The 23202-nt window shown below is 36.2% G+C and overlaps 3 protein-coding genes across 4 annotated transcripts; all 3 read right to left on the minus strand.

The window, feature by feature from the left end:
* Positions 1–2640: 2640 nt before the first annotated feature.
* On the minus strand, positions 2641–2970 carry LOC135677546 (uncharacterized). The gene has a single exon (XM_065189908.1). The coding sequence runs from the start codon at positions 2968–2970 to the stop codon at positions 2641–2643; it is 330 nt and encodes a 109-aa protein (XP_065045980.1).
* A 4808-nt stretch (positions 2971–7778) lies between these two features.
* Positions 7779–12347, minus strand: LOC103989404 (reactive Intermediate Deaminase A, chloroplastic). Its single transcript, XM_009408231.3, has 6 exons — positions 12026–12347; positions 10703–10818; positions 10547–10591; positions 8922–8995; positions 8789–8838; positions 7779–8161 (listed from the first exon to the last, which is right to left on the minus strand). The coding sequence occupies exons 1-6, from the start codon at positions 12204–12206 to the stop codon at positions 8067–8069; spliced, it is 561 nt and encodes a 186-aa protein (XP_009406506.2). The 5' UTR covers positions 12207–12347; the 3' UTR covers positions 7779–8066.
* Positions 12348–15260: 2913 nt separating this feature from the next.
* Positions 15261–21229, minus strand: LOC103989405 (uncharacterized). Of its 2 annotated transcripts, none has more exons than XM_009408233.3 (4): positions 21073–21229; positions 18726–20080; positions 18081–18308; positions 15261–15661 (listed from the first exon to the last, which is right to left on the minus strand). In XM_009408233.3, exons 2-4 carry the CDS (start codon positions 20069–20071, stop codon positions 15619–15621), a joined length of 1617 nt encoding a protein of 538 aa, XP_009406508.2. In that variant the 5' UTR covers positions 20072–20080; positions 21073–21229; the 3' UTR covers positions 15261–15618. The 2 variants fall into 2 exon arrangements, with proteins under 2 accessions (XP_009406508.2, XP_009406507.2); XM_009408232.3 differs by having other exon boundaries at positions 15261–15666.
* Positions 21230–23202: the final 1973 nt, after the last annotated feature.

Raw genomic sequence — 23202 nt, forward strand, 5'->3', positions numbered from 1 at the left:
TAACTCTAAACCTGACTTGAATTCTTTTACATGGTATTCTAGTGAGAGTTTCACAAGTTAATTTGTTGTCTTATGCAAGTCAAACATATCTCATCAAATTCAATATGAGGCATACAGTTTTCTCAGGTTTTGGTAAGAAATCATGGTCTTAAACAGAGCAGATTTGGTAGAATTGTTCATAATAAATTGTAGCATTGTGTGTCTTTATTATATATAAGCAGTTAACCAAGTTTGGCACACAGCTAGATTGTGCATTTCTGAAGTTTTATTTTACTTGTGATAGAAGACTTGGAAGAATTTGATGCAGTAGCAACAGCTAGTAATTAAATCGATCACTAAAGTGAATTCTTCTAATATTCTTTTTGACGAAATCTTCAGCTATTCCATAACAAGGACATCTAAACAAAGCTCGGTCATTTGTATGTACATTGCTTCTTTCTATATATATTTCTATAGTTTGCAGCTTTCTATATATTATCCTAAGAGTGCATATATAAATTCTCTGTTGATCCTGTATTTGAAACAGCCAGAGTCAACAAGTCACCATTTTACCTCACTCAGTAACTTTGGATTTGCACAAACCTGTGAAATGTAGTAGCTGTAATTGTCTCCTGGTGGTGTTCTGAGAGACAAAACAAAACTGTATTTTCATTTTCAGTATGTATTAATTGCCTTCTTCTCTTCAGAACTATGAATGTAGTAATGAAAAAGGCTTCTTGTAAGTGCCATTCATGACACTACAAAATATAAGCAATGAGACAGACTTGTTATGACCCCATTAAATCATATACCCTCCCCAAAGGTATGTATATATTCAAATTAGGAGGGATGAATCATCCTGAAAAACTACATTAAATATTCTTGAACTTTTTAGGAGGCTTGCTTAATAAACAAAACCTGATGTTCTTGAATTTTTTTTTCTAGGGATTTCTCATCATTTGTGGATGCTACACATCATGTTTTGTTTATTAAGTAAGCCTCCTAATGTTCCAACCTTTGCTTTTTCTTCTTCAGCCTATCAGGGTATTATAATCTGTTCAAAGTGGGTGCCATGAGTAAGAAGACTGAGTCTCATACAAAATGCCTATATCCATTAGAGGTGGAGCACTAACTCCCCATTCCCCCTCTCTATAACATAGCTGTACCCACAAATGACAAAATGGAGCCACTATAGTAATGCCATCTTGTTGCTTGTGGCCAAAATATTCACAGTCCCCACATCTTGTTGACTTCTGTGAGTAGCAAAAGAGGCCACTTCCTCCCCCCCACACAAACCTACAACTATTTTGTAGCATTAGTTCCAACTATTTCAACCATAAATTTGCAGTGGTTGACTATGTTATATTAGATCTAACCTTGTGGGAGCTGGGATTCAAATCACATCATAAAAAATGTTCATACAAACAAAAGTTTATGTAGATCTGTTGAGTAACTTGAGTTCCACTTTTTGTACCTTCCAAAGAAGATTAAGTGACTGCATATATATTTCTTGTTCAAATTCCCGGTGGTCAACTCTAGCAAGAAATTTTTGTAGCTTACAAAATTTGATGAAGAATAAGGATGTCTGTAACACTCCAATTTTCATTGGAGAAAGTTGTTGAAAAATAGATGAGTACCAAGTCTTTTGTCTCCTAAAGTTAATAATAATAAAAAATAATTCAAGTCAGAGATCTGCTGGTTGTAGTAGTTCACATATTAAACTTGATCAGACAGTAGCTCAACTGAGTCAAACAGCCTAAATATGACATTCATATTTAACTCAAATTAATGTTGTGGCATGGAATTTAATTAACTATATGATGTACATGACCATTCCTTTCTTTTCTTACAATATTCAGTAAATTAATCAAACTGTCATTTTAGTTCATTCTGCTCTCCAGTCTGCATTTAATATGGTCCGCTCATTCAGCTCAATCCTGTGTATGTGGGTAGAAGATCCACATTGAATATTTAATGTAGTTTACTGAATCAAAGAGCATTGGTACCACATAAATGCCAAGTCCTTCATCTCCTCCTGAAGTTGAAAGGAAAAGAAGAAATCCAAGGCACAACTGATCAACAAATCCTAGTACTTCACATTGAACTCGATCAAATCAAAACCCAACTAGATAAATTTTCTCAGTTAAATTCACTATTTGGATTTGGACTGCCAAGCAAAAGCTGGTGAGGAGAAAGCCAATTAAGTTGTCATGTTCATCTTAGCTGCAAACTGTACCAGCTTAAAGGGCACATCTCCAGCTTCCAAAGAAGCTTCAGTTGGCTTCAGCCAACAACTCTTCCTGGTCGTAAAATTCAACCAAATTCTATATAGTTGCACTTGGAAATTAGATTACATGATGTCAGGATCTGGCAGCGTATCACTCGTTTTGCTACTTAATACTATCTATCTCTAATTTGATGCACAGAGATCAGAAACAGAGAGAAGTAAAACATGTAGCAAAGTGCAGATATATACAACTGATATGAACACAGCAGAACTCCCAAAGAAACAAAAATCCTTCTACCACCCTTTCTTCTCCTATTTTACATCATCCCAATCTACAAATCCTACAAACAAGTCTGAAATGGATAAATAGGGATAAAGGGATAGCATCTCATCTGTTGTAATACAAACAAACACATGATCATCACCATCATACATCACTCGGGCATCTCAGGTATGCTCTGTAGCCTCGGCCTCCAATGCGTCTCTTGGTCATGGAGCTTCCCAGGCTCGTGCATACTTACGAGGCCCGCAAGAACTTGTCGAAGCGGCAAGCCATTGCCGTCGTCCTGTCGCAGCAGCTCCTCCAGCTGCTTCTTGCTGATCTTGATCCTCACCTCGGTCGAACGCCCGCAGCCTCCTTTCTCCTTGACAGGCGCCACGAAAACTTCGCCATGATCCTTCTTGTTATGCTCCATGGATTCCCAGAAGTCATCGTCGTCGTCGACCCATGTAACCGGCTTCTGCAACTTGATACAGTTCCCCATCTCTCTCTCTCTCCCCTCGCTCTCGTCGCAGAACGAGATTGAATGCTCTTCCTTCTTTTCTCCTTATTCTTGATCGCGTTTTCTTGTGTTGGAATTGATGTCGATGGTAGAATAGTGTTTGGAAGGATAAGAACAGCCGAACGGATACATATTTATAGACGCGGAGAGGGTCGAGATCTCATTTTTGATGGTGGATGAAAGCGGAAGGGGGAAGGAAGGATCGCAGGCACAAATCCAGCCCAGAGACGGAAATGACACCTACAGACGTCACGCGAAGTCCCACTCTGCTACGCCGAGCGGGGAGTCAGGTCAGCGCGGGCCCACCTGTTGTGCCGCGTCGATGGCGGCGGGGCCCAGACAACAGAGACCGATACGGTGTGAACGGGCCGCGGCCGGGAATCTTCTTGTTGGATCTCGTAATCGCTCGTGTGAACGCGACTTTTCGCGGAATCTAACCATTAGGACAAATCTACCCCGTCCTCTCACGTGCCTCGCACGTGTCTCGAGATCGAAAGCACTCCACCCCACTGATGAACGATAGGACAAAAAACGTCTGTAATTTCAGGTTTTCCGATAGTTCATCTTTAAATGCAGATAAATTTTAGCACTTAGATATCTAACGCAGTTATTGTTTTCCTGAATGTCAACTTCTTAAGTCAATCTTGCATGTCATCCAGATCATCAGCAATGCACAGTGCACAAAAGAACATTACCAAGCAAAAGATGTTGCTTACCGAGTTTGATCCTTCTATAGTAGAATGTGGCATTGATTCTAAGATGCAGCCATTGTTTGTCTGCTTGAGTTGTCATCAGAACAGCTTATTATCTTCTTAGTGGCCTACACATTTACTGGGAGAAAGTTTTCATTCTGATTCCTGGGAAGCTATGACCATATCACCTAGAGGGAATTAGGAGGGGAACATAACTTGAAACCTCATCAGGATTGCTACAACTAAATGATGCATGTATCTCGATGACATGAGCAATGTGATTGACACTCAGAAGCTTCGTTGCACTTGCTTTGTCTTTCTGAATGCTCTCTGCGATGATAGCACCCACCTGTATGTTGTACCAACTGAAAATAGCAGAAGGCAAGTCTCATTCAAGGTGAGCTTTTGCAAAACCATGTCCATCATAAAGAAAAGGTCAAGTTGGAGATGGTGTGTGCAGAATGGCCACCACTGACAGTAATGTTGTCCAGGAATTTATATGGATTGAAGTGACTTCTTGATCAGGATTGGCATCAACCATGTAAGCCTTTGGTGGAGATGACATAGATATTGACACATATTGCCTATGTTGAGCTCCATAAGTTGCTGAACATTTGCTGTAAAAACAGCAAAGTGCCAAGTCATAAGACATTGACATCTTGATTAGTTGTAATATACTACTATTTAGCTTATCCATAATTCTTTTCTTTTATCCCTTTTCCTTTATTGCAAGAGGAAGAAGAGTATAACAAGTAGGTGTGTGCATGCCACCTGGAGTGGCAATCTTGATGATCAAGAACTATATCAGCACTTGTGTCATAGAAAAGAAAGTTCATTGTTATGCCTTCTTTGACCAGACTAGAAATAGTAATTCTGATTCTTTCTATAACTTTGACTCTTTCATTCATCTGAATTTAATGCATATTTGATGTATTGTCAGCAGTCAGCACTGCATTTAAATCACCCCATTTGAAAGGAGAGCTTGCCAAAACATTTAAATAGATAGGACAAAGATTACTCTTCTTTTTTTCTTCTTGGTTTGCTGCATGCATGATTCTTCAATTGATTCGAGCAAATGCTCACTGTACAACCTCAATGGAAGGTGTCTTCCTTCTGGTTAAGTATGAGCATAGCATGCCTTTAGAATCCTTCATCGATTCGTACTGTTCATGTACTTTTACCACAGATCATTACCAAGTCAATAGTGTTCTAACTTCCAAGCATCTGCCATCATCATGGTAGATTAGGGTGGCAAAAGACAGATGAGAAAATCTTCATTTCTTGACAAAGCTCCCTTGGCTAACCTTTGATGTTTTTCCATGGATCCTTCACCAAATCTCTGAGCAAATCGAAGCATTTAAATAAGGAGGCAAAGCATGAGAATGCATGACAAGTGTGTCTGATCATTATATAACCGATGATTAATACTCCAATTGAAAACCCGGAAGAATGTTACCCAATAGGCAACAGTTTCAATGGATTCGATGTGCAGTCCTATCAAAGTGGAACAGGATTTGGTAGCTGAGATCTAAAACATGAGTAATGTCCATTGACAAATGAGTGTGAAGTTGTTAGATATTCTTTTTCTTTTCTCTATCTTTTATGTTCAGTGGTTACCAAATCTGCATGATATGTATGCATGCTGATTAATAAACAAGTTGGGAGGAGAAGCAAAAGAATGGCTTTCTTAAAAAGCTCAGTAGTTGTCCTGGAGATTGATGAGTCCAAAATATATGCATAGCTTGGAATTGTATGCTGGTTGATGTGGACTCCTTACAAAGATGTATCTGATGTATTTGGTAACAACATGAACATAATATTGCTTTGGAAAAAAATGGTAATTGCTACTTGGAAGAGGTCAAGAAGCAAAGGCTTAAAGCACATGTATTTTGCTGACCAACAAAATCTGCCACCAAAAAAAAGTGTCATATATCATAAAACAATAAGGATAGTGGTTGGTGACACAGAAATAGCTGATAGAGAAATTATGAGATAAATCTTAGCATCAACTAATGAGTTGCTCCCTTTCCATTAACAAAATCTATGCATCCCAAATGACAAACTCACAATCATCTTCTATATCTATGGCTGACTTAGCTATGTTATTGTGTTAGTTCCTGTGTTCTCTCTCATAGGTTTCTCATCTTACTGCAGAAGCAAGTACCAGAATCCATATTTAAGCATTAAGTGACATTGTACCTACAAAGATTAAGCAAGTCTAAATTATGATTTGTAAGTCTGGTATTTTATCAAGGACAGTGTTGCTCTACTCTGAAATTAAGCTACTTAAGAACAACTATAATCTAGATTTCAGATTGTGTCAATGCATGATGAGGTAAATTTTTTTCAACTGATTCAGTGCATATTAATTAGCAGTGTATCAGATAATGATGACACCTAATTATGCCAGTAATTAGGTCACACAGATTAAAACAAATTGACCAGGTCTTTGAAGAATCTGACCCATTCTAAGTCTCAACTCAGACAATAATACATGCTAAGACAAGACCAATTCAAAAGGGGACCTACAGGAATCAGAAAAGAAGGGGGTTTGTTCAGTGTAGAAATAGCTTCAGAAAGGAATCTGGTCATCTAAACTAGTGTGAAAAGCTCTGTTACTCAGAATCTATCCCCAGTCTTGTGCTAGTCCAAGTGATACATTCAATACCATGCTCACCTACTCTCTTAATATTATAAGAGATCAAATATAGCTCATCAATGTTGGGTATACTCCAAGTCTAAGTTGGCAACCTATCAGTAAACTCTCTTCTTATCCATGTCAGGATGCATCAAAAGGAGTTGTGTTGTCCTCTCCAAAGTGGTGGAAAGGTAAGCTGAACAGTCAGCAATGGCATGTAATCTGAAGAACAAGGTTGACCATGAGCAGTCCATGCAGGAACTTTCTACTTCTATTTTAAGTAACTCCAGCAAAGAAGACTTTACAGGTCCTTTGAATATTTTCCATGGAACTGCATGGCTTTGCTGGAGACAGACCTCAACCTTGTGATGATTAGTTGATCCGGACCAAACTCTCTCTCTCTCTCAAACTTCAATGATTTAGATACAGTTGTATGGTTCTCACATTCTGCTAAAATCACTTGAGAAAAATGGTTTCACAGAATAAAAAAGGAAAGGATGAACTGGAGATGCTTAAGGTATTGGACTGCAGTAGCATCCAAGTACTCTTAATTATGCTTTGGACTGTTGAGCAGACACTCCCTCCAAAATTCTCACCTTAATATTTGGTATCAGAATCCAGAGTCTGATATGGGCTTGATCAGTAGTAGATGTCATATGGACTTTCTTGTTGTTACATTATATGTTTATGCAAGTGTATGATATTGGATAACTCTCAAGCAATGATAATTAGACAATGAAGATAAAAATGGATGAGGGCCTCTGATTTTTCATATTGTAACAGTACAGATTAATTAGCCCTAAAACAAAGTTATCTTATAATCCCAGAGGCTTACTGCTCTTGGAACCAAATTACTGCTTCAGACAATATCCAATTTTTGGTATCAAGGAAACATGAAGTATAAGATCTCAATAAATATTTTGTGGTTTATTATCTTCTTGGAGGGAAAAGAAAAAGAAGGTAGCAAATTTCAGCGATGAAGTTGGAGTAGGTCTGTCAAGATATCGAATAAGCCGATCGATATCCAAAGTTTCAGATATCGGTAGGTGTCTTAATCCATTAATACCTCAACTGTATCTGTTTATGATCATATCAGTTTAAGTAATATATGCCATGGTTTTAAATCTGATAACCTGCCATACTATTCCCTGGACCAGACTTGTATGGATCAGTATTTACCGATAAACTAACACATAGTATATGGGAAGGGAAAAAGAGGAGAGGAAGAGCAAAACACAATGTATAACACCATTTCTTTGGAGCACAGTTCTGGAGTCCTTAAGATGCATTCTTCGACACTAAACACAAGGCACTGTTGGCACCTGAAATCTTGTCGATGTCTTCCATGATTCCAGCAATTGAGTAAGTATTCTGATAATGCTGTAACTACGGATGTGTCCAGTATTGCATTTATCCTTAGCATCAGCTGACCTGCTTAATGACATGAGTTTACCAGTCCATTGAGGAAACAAAACATCCAGTCTCCTTCAACCAACCAAATTATCATTTTTACACACATCGTATGTTTCTTAGGAGATACACCAGCTTAACATGTAACAGCCAAAAAAGAAAGGTGCATGAGAAATTGAATTCTATTTGTTGTCTGTCTCAAAAGTAAAAGTTTGACTTCATCCAAGAAAAGTTGACCGTACACCTTTCTTATTAGTAGCATCAAAGTATTCAGAAATATCGACCAACATTCATGGTCATATTAGAGTTTTGGCATGCGAGGCATGATTCTAGCAGCATTAGAGGGCAGCAATGCACTCGATCTCAATCCTAGCATTCATAGGTAACGCTGCTACTTGGTAAGTGGAGCGTGCAGGTGCAGGAGATGGGAAATCTGCAGCAGAAGTACATATTGAGCAAGCTTCTCTCTATCCAAACGAAAGATACAAGTACACCCTAGCCTTATGACAATATACAAGAAATTGAAGATAAGGGAAAAGAAAATTCTAAATGCATATTTGATCATTACCAGAGAAATACATGATTAAACTTTATTGACCTTTTCAGAAGATGTACTATAATTTATTAGGCAACGACATCAGAAAGGCTTGAAACTACCTAGTACAGGATTTTGTTTGAGAACATGGAAGCCAAAACACAAGAAAATTGATCCTCCAATCTACATACATTTTGATGAAAAATTCTTAACTTGCAAAAAACCATATGATTGTCAAGAAAACAAATGTCTAACAGAAATACCACCGTAGTTACTCCAATTCATTAGTGTAAACTGGAAATGAATTTCATGAAAAAAGCATATGTTTTAGCAAAAAACCAGGCTAGTTACTTAATCCAGTAACAAGAGATTGTTGCTATTGTAACCATGATAATCAGTGAAGAAACAAATAATGCAGAACAATTTGAAATGGACTGTACGATAAGGAAGTCTGGAACCAAGACCTTTAAATTTGACGAAAAATAATCCATGTCAAAAGACAGAGATAGGTCATCAGAAACTCACATTTTGCATATATCTCATTTACTTTTTTGAAATCCTGTAGGTCTGCCAACCTGCAAGCATAAAGATGACAAGGTTAATAGATAATATAATGAAGTTTCACAAATCAAGTTGATGAAACAAATCCATTTGGTACATGATTGTTGTCTTAACAACAGAAGCATAGGTTGCACCACTTGCTTTTAATATCTCTCCCATGTTCTTTAGAACCTGCAATTTGAAACTCCAAAACATACCAAAGATGAGATGAAATCAATTTAAAGTAGAGCCACAAAAGCATAACATAAGGTGCATAAAATGGCTGGTTTATTTTATTGGAATCTAAAGAATGTAGGTATAGCATAATACAGGACATGTATATTCGACAACCATACTGAAAAAAGATGGCTCAATTCGAGAGACTATTGCTAGTGTAGGGTCCATAGAAGAACAATGCAAGCAACCTTACCCCTACAAGTCGATAGATTATTTTTGTAACTTGAGCTTGGACATCCAAGTTGTGACTGAGGAACCTCATTATAAGAAGGCTCATCCTCCATACAACTATAACAACTTATCCAAACTGTCATGCAAAATGCAAAGATGTTTTTACAAAAAAGAAAAAAATAGAACAGTTCAGTTACATAAAAGAGCCATATAATTCATGCTAAAGATTGAGGGGATGTATTCATGATCTCTGAATGGTACAAATGATTATGAAACCAACTATAGGAGCTGCAGAGGAATGAAAAGCTATTTAACCATCGACTTAGCAGAGATCGTTAACTTTTGAAGACCAGTTTTGCAGGTAAAAGGTTAGTCAGAAAGCCATCTCTCCTATAATTTTTGTTTTCTCGCCAGCTATCATTGTTCTCTCAGTATTAAGAAGTAAACCAAAATCTGAACCGACAAGCATTATTTGTCAACATGTCTAACTTCAGAATTGCCCTATTGTTCCCTGATCTCCAGAGATTCCATTGATAAGCACATACAAGCAAGCTGATGGATATACTTCCTTTTTGGAGAAGACAAGGTGGACACTCCATGAAGATCTGTGACATCACTAAAATCATAATGAATCTGAGAAGACCCATCTTCCAGTTCTAGGCACTTTTTAAGGGTAACTTGTGGGCACTATAGAATTAATCAGATGACAAGTGTGGAAGGATTCAATAGGATGGAACAGAGTTAAGTAAATCAGTGCACTACCTATAAATATGAATCTGTGAATTCGTGCCATTATTAAAGGAACATTTCAGATGAAAGAAAACAGTAATTGGGTGATTCATTAGAAAGCTACAAAGCATGACACTTCTAGAAACTCGTGTCCAAATCAGATTTTCACTCTTGTTGGATGTTTCTTAATATTTAAATATTTAAAGATAAAACTGTGTACAATGATCCTCCCCAGACTCCACAGTAGCAGGAGCCTTGTGCACTGGATATGCTGTTGGATATTTCCTAATGCATGCCAGACAATTCAAAATATATTAGGACTGTTGTACCATTAACACATGTCACTGGTGTATACATATTGGATGTTTGTATCATCTATTCTTGGTTGAAAATTTCATAAACACATCAGATTCACAAAACAGGCATGAAATGTAGTTCGTATTCTGAAAATAAGCACAAAATGAATATATGCAATTAAATGTATCAATCAGCAAGACAATTTACTGAAATTATATTAGGAAAATATTTCCAACAGTGCACATGAAATATTAGCAGCTTTGGAAAATTGCTGCAACTAGCCTCCAAATTGTTAACAAATTAAACTACCTGCTCTGTTTGCTCCTCAATGTTGTTGGAGACAAATTTTCCTGTCTGCGAAAAGATGGCCAAATAATAATGATGTGGAAAAGTAAAGAGAGTGTTGCAAGATAGTCAATATGAAGCAAAACCAAAGGGGAAAGAAATGAGAAAATTACAACAAACCTCAGGAACAAGACCGAGAACACCAGAAACAAAAACAAGGTTGTTGACTTTGATAGCTTGAGAATATGGCCCCAATGCTGCCGGTGCCTTTTCTGTCTGAACAGCCTCCTTTTTAACTAATGTGAAAGAAATAAATCATATTTAGTGCTACTCAAAATTAATCATGCATTTCATAAAATAGATGTAAAACATTAAAAGAAAAAAGTTCAAATCATCAAAATATTTATTTCAGTAACATGAAAGTAAAACATGTAGTGCAATGAATGCAACAAAATTATGGTAAATCAGCAAGGATTTAAATGCTGGTCCAATATCTGGTTCGTTATCCTATCAGCAACCAACCTATACTGATCATTATCATAAAATAAAATAATAAAGAAATAAAAATGAACATACATTTACGATATGGAGTTATAATGTTTTGATACAAATGTTTGATTGGATCAGGAAATAATGGTTGATAAGAACTGGACCACTCAATATTTAAATCCTTGTTAAATATGAATTATTTCTCTTGGTTTTTCCACAAAAATACAACTGAATTTATGATGTTCAAAATGATAAACAAAGTCAAAATTTTGATTCTCAGCTCTAAAAGTTAGATAACACGTACATAGTTGATATTACTTTCTCGATTATCAAGTTTTTGTCAGTTTCATAGGTTATTACTCTACAATTTATTATTTTAAATATTTCTTGTAAAAAATTATTAGGTTAAAATCATGTTATTCAAAACAAAAATTAACATCATGACTCAAATAATTGCAGTTTTTACCAAATGCTACTTGGAATCATTTTATCCAATTTTGTACGGTTGGCTTTCACTCCAAAGTATCACATAAAGAAACTCTCTCTATTTAACTTTACATATTTGACAAGGTCTTGGTACGTTTCTTCATTTACAGAAATGTGAATGATCATTGCCAAATAGAGACATACAATAATCAACATCTTAAATGAACTTTTACTATCAAGAAACCTTTTATGTCAAAATGACTTGATGAAATTCGAGTATATGGGTCAATCGCAAGAAAAGAGTCTGAAAGAACGAAGACATTATTTTTGTTTATATTTATCAATTTATTTTTTGCACATTCAAGCAAACATGTGATGTGGAAACATACATTTCGGCGGCATCATAAACAAAACCAATAATAAATGACTCATAATTATCTTATCTTCACTCTAGAGAAAAACTAGGAGCCCGATTCCAATAAATCATATGTAGGCGACAGAATCCAAAGACAGTCTTGAAATTCATAAACATACCCAGATGAAGACCAAGAAAAAAGCTATTAGAGGAAGGGTGGGGGAGGACGCTACCGGCGGTGGGGGAGGCGGAGGCGGAGATGGAGGCGAAGATGGGCCTGAAGGGGGTAGAGGACCAGAGGCGGGAGGCGGCTACGGAGGCGCAGCAGAGGCCAGCGGCGAGAGGCCCCCGCGCTCGCAGCACCCGGAGGTCGATCGTCAGCACTCCCGCGGACCACGCAGCGCTCCACGCCATATCTCTCTCCTTGCTCAGTCCAATAACACAGTTACAGCGTTGGTAGGGTGAAACCAGCCCAGGGGCGACTCACCTCACCCGTTCAGCCGAGTCACCAACCACGAACTAACAGTCTTACCGTGAAATGTTTCAGGCCTGACTCATCCCTCCCCACCAATATACACCATGAATGGCCACACAGCACGATAGTTTTGAGATATATATATATATATATATATATATGAAGAACTTTAGAGTAGCCATAGTCGATTTTGATTTTTCGAAACTAAGAATTAGAACAGTCAATTTTGATTTCAGTTCAGATCACTAATTTTTTATTTTTTAAAAACAATTTAAAATATAAAAATATAATTTTATTTTTAAAATAAAAAATAGATTATAACTATAATAAGTGTAATGATATTAAAAAAAATGACATAACAAAGTAAAATTATAAAAAATTTTAATAAAGCTAAATACTCCATCAAGATTCAAACCAAATTTATAGATTTTAAATCTAAATATTTAAGCATTATGCCTACATCTTTTTTTATCACATTTAGCCAGTTTAAAATTAGAACCGAACCATCTAGGATTGATTTCAAGTTGGTTTGAAACTATTGAGCTAATTCTGATTCAAATCTAATCATGGTTAGAACTACTTAAAAAATATTATTTTGACCCACATTGAGTTGGATTGTTCTGATCAATGCGTCCACTAGTTGAAGAACAAGCGACTTATAGATGTCTAATTCATGATCATATTCTATTACATATCAGAATGTAGCCTATGCTATTAAAATGTTAGAATTCACTCGTATTGTGAATGAGTGACTGAATGTGTGGGTAAGAAGGAGAGAGGGAGAGCAGACTGGCTTCACCAGCCTCAGTTTATCTCATATTCATCTCTTGAACCATATTAATACAACCATGAGAAACAAAGATGCATGTCAAAATTTCAACTTAAACAACACTGATGCAGACTCACCTGAGTGTTCTTTGATAACTCTCTTTTGATACAAAAAAAAAAAGGAAGAACAAATTGATAAAATTTTGAATCACTCCACCAGTCAAATGATCAAACACATAACAGAACACAATTTAGAACGCAGTGTGATTCAACTCTGAAAAAGGCCACAAAGGAAACCGTGAGAATGATTTCTGAAGAAGTTGCATGTGAAACAAAAAAACTAATGATTTCATGTTTTCTAACTTGTAAATTTAAGACAAGATAATTTTTAACAGAACAATCATGACACCAAATCAAGTCTTAACAGTATTTGTCAGCAAAACTGCATTTATGGTTCTTGTTTTTCCCAAACTTGTCAAAAAAATAAATAAATACAACAAAATAATATTATAATTATATGACAATGCCATTTATTGGATACTTAAATTCATAATCACAAAAGAATATTAGAGCTGTAAAAACAATTATATTAAAGCTTCAATGTTTTTTTTTCCATTCAGTAATACACAAGCTAACAGATTGCTCCCTCCCTACACCCCAAGATATCATTGCTTAATCTAATAATTCAACACCAGTCAGACTTGCTGTCATTTGTAAACAATCTTGAGAGGGGAGGATACACCAAACATTCAAGTTATTATCATATCCTCATGAAAACTAAATTAACTTTGAAACAGCTACTTATCTAATAACAAATATTTCATATACATTAATAACATCATGATAATTTATCATGTTAGTCTTGCAGGAGGACTAAGGAACATAAATTAAAAGAGAATAATAGCAACTTTAGAACTAAAAGAATATATCAAAACAGCTACGTATCTAATAATAATACAAAATTTGTCCTATTAATTTAGCATAAAATTGCCTTCAAGCTTTAAATTATGCTTAGCTATCTTCCAATGGAACTGACAACAGCCAGTTCCAATCATACACTCGCATGTGCACTTAACAACACAAACAACCACAATAAATGCATGAACCACTCTAAATACATTCCGAGTCTTTTAAATAGAACCAAAATAAATGCAGCATTCATGTTCTAAAAGGTCTCTTGGCCAAACTTGACATGCCACTATCAGCACATCTTCAGCTGCCTAGTAATGCATCCTATCATCTCTCTAGAAAAGAGAAACTTGGGCAAGTTTGTTTGTTTGCTATGTACTAAATATTCAAGTTCCTAAGAGCCCAGGTCAACAGCTGTACAAGAAATCTATAATACTTTCAGATGAAAATTTGCCAGGATAACAACACAAACCAAAATGAGTATGGCCAGTATACATATACCAAGGGTAGTCAGTACTCCCAAATGCATTCATCATGATCATCCATTTCTCCAGCTAGGTCCCTGCATTTTTCTTAATCCAGTCTACCAGGCGAACTGTCAAATAAAAATGGTACGGGAACTCCAATGGCTGTGTTCTTACATCATGTACAACTAATATGTAATTGTTTTCAAAAAGAAAAGGTGCTTGAGTAACATATGGTTCAGTTCATCAATCTCATATTTACAAAGTTGCTGAGTCATAGCCTGCAGCTAAAGAAAATCCAAAAAAAATGTATAATGCAGTCAAAGTGACCAACAGAATAAAATAATGGAGATGTAGGGAAGCAATTGACCATACAATTACAACCATGTGGCTTCACTTTCCAAGAAATGAAACCAAGCTCACAAGCATGATATCTACCGTCATTGCAAGCTAACTATTCTGGCTACAATTTGTGCACCAAAACAAACTAAGCATGAGACATCCATGTCGATTTGATGCAGTTAAAACATGTCCTGCAGACGAAAAGTATCTAGAGAATTATAAAATGAGTAACTATGTATTAATTAAAGAAATCATACCACAAAAGAATGTCTTCATTAATAGGATTTAAGCCTATTCACATTAGCATTGAAAAGCACCAGACCTTAGATAATGTAGCAGGACAAAGAGGACTTGCAAATAATCAACTTGGAAATAGTAGATTCAGGCCTCGGATAGTGTAATGAACAGTGCTCTTAAAGGTGGAGTTTCCCAGAAAGAAAGATAAGGTACAATTACATTAATTCGTATCTGCTGCTAAACCCTGAAAGAATATTTCATATAGACCAGTCATCAATTGAAAATTTGAATCACTTTAGTTTCAGCTGTATTCTCATGATCCAAAATATTTCAAGTTTATAACACTTCTAATGAAGACATAATTCTATGATGAGAAGAAAAAGTAGACATACTACAGCATCAAGAGTTTGGTCCTAAGTAATACTTGCCGTATAGCATGACCTATGTCATATGGTTGGAAGGATTTTGGTACGAAATAAAACTGATAAAACTGAAAAGTTCCCCTATCTCTCCAATTATGACAACACAAAAGGAGATCATTCAGCGAGCAGAAGTCTTAGATTTCTCCACCAGAACAATCCTGCCATTCCATTCAGTCTGATCAAGAGCACGTATGGCAGCATCAGCATCTTCATCCCTTTCTAAGGATAAAAATCCAAAGCCACGAGAATCGCCTGACCTATATATATATAACTATATAAGTATGTGAACTTTCAGAACAGAAAGGTAAAATAAACCCATGAAAGATAGGACATCAAAAGAAAAATAGCTGCACAAACAAACCAATGTAACATTAAGATGCAGATTGCCTCTGTTGAGACATCTTGGTTTATTACACAATTAATTTATTGCAGGTCTCAAGTTCAAATTGATTGAGACTTTTTAGTGGTTAGTGTATTATTGACCAATTAATGGGTCTCGGATTTGAATCCATGTGAGAGTGTTTTATACATCATTTAATGCAAATAAAAGAAAACTAATTTTTTAAATAAAAAATACAAATTAAACTCCAAAACTGAAGTTGCAAGAAAAAAGTAAAGATATTTGGAGGTTAAAAACGCAGTTAGACCATATAGTACAAACTACAGTAACAGCTAGTAGAACTTAAGCTCTAAACTTATAGAAGAAAGAAAAACCAAAGCATACTCTTCTACATTTAACATATGCTATTTTTTAGCCAGAGCAGACCTTCACTGAAAGAAATAGGAATGGTAGCAAGAAAAATTTATTTGCCCAATTGCAATCTGAAATTTTTCAACAACCGTGGTGGTAGATTCATTTAACTTTTAAATTTCTTGACACGTGTATCTTTTCCCACTGCTATGTGCCAGAATGTTTGAAGTGTAAAGCAAGAAGCAATGTGTCACTCATAATTGATTGGACAGACTACCATTCAGTATGTTTCAAAAGGCATTCACATAGATATAACATAATGCAACCGTGAAGCAATGATGCTCAAAACTAAAGTAGTAATTACAATGTCTTTTGTGTCCTCTTCTGGAAGCCTAGTAATATCAACAAATTATCCCAAGAAGAATGAAGTATGGAATTCAAAATGAAGCTTGTACTCTTAGCAAGTTCAAGCACCTTTCAACTGGTTTCCAATGAGCTGATCTTATTAATAAATTTAGCAGATAATTTTTATTTTCCTACTGTTTTATAATTCTTTTGTAGATATAACCAAGTTCCTGCAGGCAAACACGAGTGTGTCAGTTTACATAAAGAAAAAGAATTGGTAAATCCTTGAATGCTATGTCAAGAATAATATAAAAAGGGGCTACTTTGGCATTTGCCTCAGGATAGGATCATGATTATCTGTGTGGAACTGTGGATGGCTCAAAATGACAGATCAAGGCATACAATGCCAATGCATTGTTCTTTTCTTTTATAAATTATTTCTCAGATTGAATTCGAATGGCTCATCAAGGCATTGTTACAAATGATTATGTGCTCAAATAAAAGTGTACATCAGAAACCAGAGGCAACATAACTATATTCTCCAACAAAATTGGAGTATAACAAACTTTTGGATATAGTATTTTTGAGATGATTGTTGTCATCTTTACAAAAACTATAATACGAAAACTTGGATGTTCTGTATAACAAAATGATAATATGGACCAACTGCCCAGACATTCAAACTTCACTTCATTGTTTTACTGACAAGTCATTTTTATCTTAATTCTGTTCTGAAAGTACATTTCTCAAAGTAAAGCTAAATAATTGAACCGTCCCCTTTTACCAAATGAAATTGGAAAATTTTCTTTTAAAATTTTAAAAATGGGACAGAATGTCACTATCTATGTTTAGAGGATGCACATTGCACAAGACTTGTAAAAGTGAGATTATGGACAAAAATGTCATCACCATGTTGGTACCATTAAATCTGAATTACAGTATGTATGGCCAAATCATTTTATAGCTCTACTACACAAGATACATGGTCTCAAAGAATGTCAATCAGATCATTTCCTTACATAAAGAAACCTAAAACGTGGTCCTCCACTTGGGTGCTTTAACAGTTAATACTACTGAGGGAAACGACTCAAAATTCAAGCATATGACCTCAAATAGAGAAAGAGATAAGCAATAACCATGCGAAATATCAGTAAAGAATGACCTGCATGTCTCATTTACAATAGTACATAACTACATATCAGTCTTCATAATCAATTTAAACTAAAGTAACAGAAAATGATCTTCCATGATGGACTCTAACATAAAGCAACAAGAACTGTAGTTTTTCTAACAATCAGTTCTGTCCAACCCCAATTTGATGTAGCAGTCAATAGTATCTATACTCCAAAGTCCAAACAAAAAGGTCACTATTCTACTTGCCAACACAAAGACATCCAAGATGATGCATCTACTTCATGCACAATTTTATTAGAGATATTGAATTAATGCACTGCTGATGTCAAGTTATTACTCAGTCAATGAGAAATAAATAAATAAATAAATAAATAAGAAACCATAACGAGACAATTCATGCTGTCTGTTAACATCATAATAAAATTGCCAAATTAAGAATACAAGAGTAACTAAATTCAAATGAGTGCAAGTTAGAGTTCACTGGAGGGGGAAAAAAATCACCTTCTATCACGAACAATCCGAACATCTGTCACACGCCCAAACCTAGAGAACTTCTTTTCCAAATCTCTTTCAGTAGTAACATAGCTAAAACCTGCAACAAATAAATTCCTTCCAGGCCTACCCACACCAGTGTTGCGGTTAGTTGGTGGTGACCAAGGCCTCCTTGGAGAGCGGTGACGTGAATGATAACTTGCTGGAGGAGATCTACGACCTGGAGAATGCCTTCGCCTAACACATGAATAGATAACTTGTCACAATTGAATGGTAGCTAATAAACCCTTAATTTTGCTAGAAAAAATTGACTGAGACATGAGACACCTTGAATATTCAACAAGTGGGATAATAACCTACCTCAAAATAACCATGTTTTCTGGTTCCCAAAAATTAATGTCCAAGAAAGTTAAGAGCATATAAAAGCTACCAGAAAAAGAATTAATCATGTATTTAATTACTAGTTTGCACCACTCTGACCCTGTACTGATTGTAGTATACCAACTCTGCCAAAGTAAATTGATACATCAACCATTTTTTCTTATATGGCTTCCCAGAAATAGACAGTACAGTTCTGCTCTGATTCTGTACCACTAAAAGCTACAGGCAGATACTTAAATCCTTATAATAGTAAAACATAAGAAATGAAATCACCTTGGAGACCTTCTATGGTGATCCCTCGAGTAGGGAGACCTGGACCGAGATCTACCACGGTGATCTCTTCTGTGTCCAGAAGGATCCTTCCGCCTCACAGGTGAGCGTGATCTTGACCTATCTCTCCTTCGTGGTGACTCTCGTTTTCGAGGTGAAGCTGGCAGGTTCTTTCTGGGAGAAGAGTCTCTGCGATGAGCATCCCGATGTGCCATTCTTCCTGGAGGAGATTTGCGTCTTGCAGGTGGAGAAAAACTGTCACGAGTTCTCTTGCGGCCCACTGCACGTTTTTCAGGAGAAGGTGTGTGCTTGGGAGAACGAGTTGTTTTTCTATCACTGATTTCAGTAGGTAACTGGTCTTCTGCTGCTGATGGTTTGTTGTCGGGAGATCTCGCCATAGGAACAGACAACTCCCTCTCTGGTGATGACGGTGTACCTTTTCGAGTTGGACGAGGAGAGTGCCCAGCAGAACACTCTTTAATCATTTCTACATTATCCGAATGTGCCACACTCATCATATGATCATCTTTGTCCTTCATTTCTATATTATGAGTACAGTTTTCATCTACTCCATCATTACCAAAATCAGGCTTTTCTGATTGACAATTCAAATTGTTATCAACTTGACTAAAGTTTTCATCTTCTATTCCATCGTTACCAAAATCAGGCTTTTCTGGTCGAGAGTTCAAATTGTTATCAACTTGACTAAAGTTTCCATCTTCTAATCCATCATTACCAGAATCAGGCTTTTCTGGTTGAGAATTCAAATTGTTATCAGCTCGACTAAAGTTTCCATCTTCCATTCCATCATTATCAAAATCAGTCTTTTCCAATTGAGAGTTTGAATTGTTGTCAACTGACAACGTAACTCGATGGAGGTATGGATCTGAATCTCCTAATTTCTTTTCATCTTCTGCTGTTTGATCAGTGCACATATCAAGAAGATCACCAGACTGAATGTTATAACTTGATCTCTGTTTCTCCTCCTGGTATTCATGATACTTAACATTTGATCTCAATTCCTCAATGCTGTGAACTACACTTCTATTTTCAACATCATCATCATATTCTGACTCAATTGGTAAATCTTCATCTTGCACTTTGTTTATGGGAGATGGTGAAGCAGTAGAATTTAAGACAGGTGATTGAAGTCCTTCACTGACAGCATCAACAGGAAGCACAGGTGATTCAGGTCTCTCCTGATTCACACAAACTTGCATCCCTTCAGGTTCCTTGTTACCATTCTGAAAATTTTCTGTTCCCTCTCCATCATTATTTCCATGTGAGTTAACGTCCAATTCTGACTTAAATGGAGTCCCATCCTCCATGTTGGGAGAACCCAACTCCATTACTCTGAGCTGAAAGAAAGAAGAAAACACTTGATTATACATATTTAAACAATTAGGTAGAAGCCATTTAGTTACATATTTGAACAAAATTATTTCGAATATTTCAAATGGAAAATTTTGATTATGCATTAAGCTCCGTATTCTTTGAATTAGTGTAGCCAGTAACAGTTACTGACTACACAACTCTGCATCGAACCTCGTCATAAATGCAGTGAATTACCAATGAGTTGTTTCCATTCACGGAGAAAGGAAAAAAAAAATCATGCATTTCTATTTTCCCAAGCCAAAAGAAGTAGTGTCTAATAATAGTGTTCCCAAGAGAATAATTACATCTTTGAGAAGAAAGAGCGGCAAAAAGACACCTTCAGAACCAATCGTACCAAAAACAAGTCACGGAAAACACACCAATTTTCGCTGATGGTACTAAGTACAAAAACACCATATACTAAAGCACAGATTTTTTTACACTAAACATTTTATTACCGCTAGGGAAAAACCTAATCAACGAAAAAGAACCCATTAGAATTCCTAGTGACAAAACGGATACAAGCATAAAACCGATCGCAACTTAGGGCAATCCATCTAACTCTAATCAACATACAGGAAGCATTGATATCAAACAGAACTACAAACACAGACAGATCAATCGACCAAAATCCAACGCAAACACTTGTAATACCGACAACGAGATCGAATATAGTCTATCCATTTCCTCAAATTGCAACAACTTCGAGAATTCCGTCTAGTAGGCCCAAATTAGAACCCTAACCGGCAAAGAATGCAAGAACGTAACCGACCCATAAAAATAAAGTAAATCCCTTATGATAATCCAGCAATCCAGACACAAATGCAAATGAGAAACGGGTCGAGACGAAGCCTCCGATTCCGGTGATCCCAAAATCAGATCACTATGTCCGAAGAAACATAAAAATCAGAAAACAAAATGAAGAAAGGGCAACGGAATGCGATCAAATTCTTCGCCAAACAACAATAAATTGTACCCTTTGGATCGATCGTTGGGGCTGAGATTGCGGTGAGAAGTCTCCAAAACTTCGACTCCGGAGAGGCCCAAAAGCTGGTTTTTTCGGGAGCGAGCGAAAGGGGGGACAGGGCACAGAAGCACAAAACCAACATGGCCGGATCCGGTCACCTCTTCACCCGACGAAAGTCTTGCGTTACCCCGTCATCTAACGGCCAAAGCTCCATCTGTGACACCACACCGGAACAAAAGTTTGGGTTACCGCCCAGAGACGGTGACAGCATCTCTATTCGGTGTGTCATTGATGTGGGCCGACACACTATCTGCGTTAAGGCCTCTGTTGGGAAGTAGTTGGGCCGAGTTGGGCTGGATCGAGTTCATGCGAATCAACTTTGATGTTTGCACTTCAATCATGATGATATTGATTAGAAAGAGAAAAAGATGCGTGGAATTATTTCCTTAATTTTTGGTAGATGATATTTTTCTTATATGTAATAAAAATGATCAAACTGGGTTGACCAATCGAGTCTCTTGATTCATCGATTAGGCGTAGTCAAATACAAACGAAACACGATCGGCACACGCGAAATTGCAAGTCAAGTGGTGCATTTTTACTCACATGAAGTTACTGCCGTAAATATGCCTCAGCCTATGTTGTTGTAACGATGGTTTAAGAGTAAGTGTTTCATTTGGATAAGTCAAATTGTGTGTGTTGAATATCTGAGAGGACTCGGAGAGAATCGGAATCTAACTTTGGAATTATAAAAGATAGGATGTCGAGAGACAAGTGAGGAGGATGTATTGATAGAAGTTCTTTGATACTAAGGAACGGAACGACTTGAAAAATAATAAAAAAACTATTTCTTAGATAGAGTTAAGAATGCAAGCTTTTTATAACGAGTCAAGGTGATCAGAACTAATGTCGGGAGCGATTACATGGGTTATCCAAAAGGATTTCGATAAAAAAGATTTTCATGCGTAGAATCTCCTATCAGTTGTATATCCATACCTTCAAATATAAAATTTTCTCACCTTCTATTACTAACACAGTGAAATTTGATATAAAATTCTTCTATGAGTAAAAGGAATATAGGAACATAGAAAAATCAAACTAAATGTATATAGCTTACTTCAAGTAGTAAAGGACCCATTCAAGCTAAACCTGATCAAACATCTCTCTACTTGCAGCAGTGTATTCAAGTTTCCATTGGGATCAAACTATTTGACAGAGTCTCATTTTTTTCTATGATGAAAAATAAAGTGTACAGAAGTTTATTTTTAGATTTGACCTCTGATTCAGCTTTCTACAAATTTCATGATTTAACATCAATGATCAAACATCTTTCTTCTCCTCTGTAGATAGTGCTACTGCCCATTGTTAAAGTTATTGAGGATGATCTCATCATAAAGAACATTAATTGTTCACTTGTTGATTGGTAGGTCTGAAATCAGCCAAGTGAAAAAGAAATAGTTATAGTGGACATAATATTTGAAAAAGGTCTCTTATATAAGATAAGATAATAGATATCAGTCTCATATTTATATATTTAAGAGTCCACTCATTATTTATACATAATTTTAAATTTTAATGATTTCCAACCTTCCTTTATGTTCCTTTATTTCAAAGGTCATATAATATACTTTTTAACAGGTCAATATAATTTCTTTTTTATTTAAAAATAATAATAAGTTAGAATACAAGCATTATTACATCATTGGAGTTATGATTTGATCAAATGAAGATGAATCTCTCTAACATTCATTTTCAATCAATCAAAACATGTCCGAGACCTGAAAATTAAATTTAAAGACAACTAGCTAAATCTAAAGCTCAGATGTAGCTGGTCCTTCCAAATGGCTGTGGAGAAATGCTCCATGGAGTCCAAACCAACCTCACAAAGCCAAGCTTCAACTTGGGATTGGATTGCACTGAGCTAAAATTTGTCCTGAAATGAAGTAATATTACAAGTAGACAGAAGGAAAATTTAGTCCTAATTCTGCCTGGATTCACATTAAGCTAATATTTCATTGATTTAGGTTTTGGGTCACACCTCTGAGATCTTCCAAGTCGGTGAGCATGTTTTCAATGTTTTTTTCGCTTTCATTTCAAAAGACAACTACTCAGCACCAACTTGTGCATCACTGATAAGAG

This window comes from Musa acuminata, chromosome BXJ1-6 (assembly GCF_036884655.1).
Source record: "Musa acuminata AAA Group cultivar baxijiao chromosome BXJ1-6, Cavendish_Baxijiao_AAA, whole genome shotgun sequence".
Taxonomy (NCBI): Eukaryota; Viridiplantae; Streptophyta; class Magnoliopsida; order Zingiberales; family Musaceae; genus Musa; species Musa acuminata.